The sequence below is a fragment of the Hipposideros armiger genome, unplaced genomic scaffold, assembly GCF_001890085.2.
Source record: "Hipposideros armiger isolate ML-2016 unplaced genomic scaffold, ASM189008v1 scaffold_1114, whole genome shotgun sequence".
Classification (NCBI taxonomy): domain Eukaryota; kingdom Metazoa; phylum Chordata; class Mammalia; order Chiroptera; family Hipposideridae; genus Hipposideros; species Hipposideros armiger.
Window position 1 is genome coordinate 48,994 of NW_017732464.1, and position 3,548 is coordinate 52,541.

The 3,548-nt window shown below is 37.1% G+C and overlaps 1 protein-coding gene across 1 annotated transcript in view; it reads left to right on the forward strand.

The window, feature by feature from the left end:
- Positions 1 to 3,061, forward strand: part of LOC109376360 (putative inhibitor of apoptosis) — a 20,150-nt gene extending 17,089 nt beyond the window's left edge. The window contains 4 exon segments of the mRNA XM_019632266.1: positions 3 to 33; positions 36 to 191; positions 2,191 to 2,232; positions 2,344 to 3,061. Of these exon segments, the coding sequence (XP_019487811.1) occupies positions 3 to 33; positions 36 to 191; positions 2,191 to 2,232; positions 2,344 to 2,537 (423 nt within the window). The 3' untranslated portion in view covers positions 2,538 to 3,061.
- The last annotated feature ends 487 nt before the right edge of the window (positions 3,062 to 3,548 follow it).

Here is a 3,548-nt window from a genome sequence, read left to right on the forward strand (position 1 = left end):
CTATCCTGGATCATCTTTTAAAGGCCAATATAATTAAAAACAGGAACATGATATAATTAAACAAAAAACACAGATACCTTTACAAGCAAGAGAACTGATTGATACTGTTTTAGTTAAAGGAAATGCTGCAGCCAACATCTTCAAAAACTGTCTAAAAGAAATTGACTCTACATTATATAAGAACTTATTTGGTGAGTTTGTTGGCAAAATTATTTTAGAAATCCTTGGAATTATGTTCATCTTTGTTTTTGACAAACAAAATAAATCTGATTAGCAAACTATAGTCTCTAATATGTTCTAAAAACTGAAGTCTATTATTGCTCCAGTACTATGGCTAAATATTGGGTCTTCAGAAAAGTCATGACGCATTTTTGCAACCGATAGCACTACTTCATTTTAGGAATACTAAACTCATCGCATCTATGTTATTGCTATGTCATTTGACAGCCGACAGTTCTAGCTTCATTTTTTAAAAAAAGGGGAGCGATTAGGTTGAGTTTTGGAAATTTTACAACAAGTTGAAGATGGAAGACCCAACTGCATTTTTGCTCTATTTTTTTACTCCCATAAAGGGAAGAACATGCATCAAGCTTGTGAAAAGATGCATAAAGTTCATGGTGATAGTGCTCTACGAGAACATCAGTGTCAACGATGGTTCAGGAAATTCCGTGCTGGTGACTTTGATCTTAATGACTCTCCTCGGTTAGGGAGGCCCACCGAGGTTGATGACAACAAAATAAAGGCATTGATCAAGTAAAATCCACGTTACACGATATGAGAGATTGCAGAAACATTGAACATTTATCATTCAAGCGGTCACGACCACTTGAAGAAGCTGGGATACGTAAGCAAGCTCGATATTTGGGTTCCGTGTGAACTCAAAAAAGTTGATTTGATGACGTGTATAAACATCTGCAATATGCTCATTAAACATGAGGAAAATGATCCTTTTTTGAAGTTACTGATAACTAGTAATGAGAAGTAGATTGTTCACAACAATGTGGTGTGCAAACAGTCTTGGTCCCGACGTGATGATTAGCCTCACACGACATCGAAAGCAGACATCAGAGGAAGGTTATGCTTTCAGTGTGGTGGGGTTTTAAAGGTGTTGTGTTTTTCGAGCTCCTACCAATGAAGAAACAATCAGTTCGAATATGTACTGTCGGCAGTTGCACAGTTTGAGCGAATCCATCATCCGGAAATGACCACACCTTGTTAATTGTAAAGGAGTTGTGTTCCATCGCGACAATGGAAGACCACACACAAGTCTGATCACCTGTCAAAAATTATTGGATCTTGGATGGGATGTGTTGCCACACCCACCATACTCGCCTGACCTTGTGCTGTCAGACTTTCACTTGTTTTGCTCTCCTCAAAACTCCTTGGCGTGGTATAACGTTCAACTCAGATGAGACTGTAAATCAGCACCTTGGTCAGTTTTTTGCCAATAAAGACAGGTCCTTCTATGAACAAGGAATTACGAAGCTCACTGAAAGACGGCAAAAGGATATCAAAGAAAATGGGCAATATATCATTGATTGATCTTTTTTTTTTTTTTGAAGATTTTTATTGGGGAATTGGGGGATGGGAACAGCACTGGGGAATTGGGAGGAGAACAGACAAGTTGCTGTGCTTTTGTTCTTCAGTTTAGTTGTGGAGGACGTTGTTTCACTGGCCCAAGTTGACACCATCATTGCGCTCTTCCCAGGCGAGGCAGATCAGTTTCCGGCCTCTGGATGACTGCTCACGGCGGCTGCTGGCCGCTCACACTGGCTGCTGGCTACACACGGTAGCCCATGGCAACCCACTGCAGCAGGGGCTTACACCATTGCCGGCGACTCACGGCAGCCCAGCTCCAGGTTGAGCTGTTGTTCAGCGTCTTGGCTGTAGAGGGCAGTGTCACTGGCCCTCATATGTGGGATCCTAACCGGGGCCCTCAGGCATCCTAAGCCCCCTCTTAACCAACACGCCACTCGGCCGGCCCTCATTGATTGATCTTTGTTCTTTATATAAATAAGTGACCTTTGAAAAACAGACAAAATACATAATGACTTTTCTGAAGACCCAATATTTTCTGACAATATATACCTACAATCTGTTATCAGTAGATAGTAGGTAAAACAGGCAGTAGGTTAAGCGGTGTTGTATTTAGTCGAGTGATGCTTTCTGCATGGTTTTGTTTTCCTTCAGTGAAAAAGAATATGAAGTATATTCCAACAGAAGACGTTTCAGGTAAAACAAAATTAAGACTTAAGACCAACATGCTGTATTATCTGTATTTTTTTAATGGGAGGAGGTAAAGTAGAAACTGAATTTCACAAAAGCTTTTTTTGTTGTTAATAGGTCTGTCACTGGAAGAAAAATTAAGGAGGTTGCAAGAGGAAAGAACTTATCAAGTGTGTATGGACAAAGAAGTTTCTATTGTATTCATTCCTTGCGGTCATCTGGTAGTATGCCAGGAATGTGCCCCTTCTCTAAGAAAATGCCCTATTTGCAGGGGTATAATTAAGTGTACTTTTTATACCTTTCTCTCCTAAAAACAAAACAAAAAAACATAGGCTATATGTTAGCTTATATGTAAAAGTCTTTAAAAATACTGTTGAACATTTAAGCCATCTGGAATAAAAAAGGAATTATTAGTTCTTTATTTAGTAACATTTGTGTTCTACCCTGCTTTGGTATTAGTAATGTTGTTTCAAAAAATAGATACTATCGTAAATCATATTGAACTTCAATCTGTTTATATGAAAGGGAAGATTATGTTTTTTGGGCTATTTATGGAATTGTGTGAATAGAGGAGAAATTAAAGGAGTAGTCTCAGTGTTAGTATATATCATTTCAGGAGTGACTAAATTTGGTCTTCTTCCTGAAAGCTTTGAGTACTACATTATAATTTAAAAGAACTGGGAACCAGAAACTGGAGTTTATCAAAGTTATACTGTCAAATTCTCTGTGGTGTTTTTCAGTTGTGTTGTAAAATAAGGAAATTTCTCTAACTAGTTAGTAAATAAGCTTCTCCCTAATTTGTAAGTAACATCTTAATAAAGTTCTTTAAAGACTATCTCATAAAAAAATTTTTTTTGTGGATTTAAAATATAATTTCCATATGTCTTCATAGGGTTAGAAGGGTTAAAGGAGATAACATACATAAACATAGTACCTGTCATATTATAAGCAGTCAAATGCTAGCTATTAGATTAAAAAATTGAACTCATGAAACAAATTACTAATGTTTAATAACAATGTGATTAATGAGAATGCCATTAGCTAACATTATTTGTCTAGTTGCTTTGTATACTATAGATATAATCTGAATTAAAAATCCATATGAAAAATTCTTAAAATTAATAAATCTGCAGTGGATTTAAAAAAAAAATCATGAAAGCTTTGTTGCATAGGTATTGGTGGGATGAGGAGGTGGAACACAGGCAATGTTAAGTATCTCCTTTTGGGGTCCATTCATATTTGACCTTTCCCAGGTCTAGGTCTATGGCAGACTTCTGAGGCCAAGTGGAAAGGAGGTCTAATATTAAAAACTCCATTTTTCT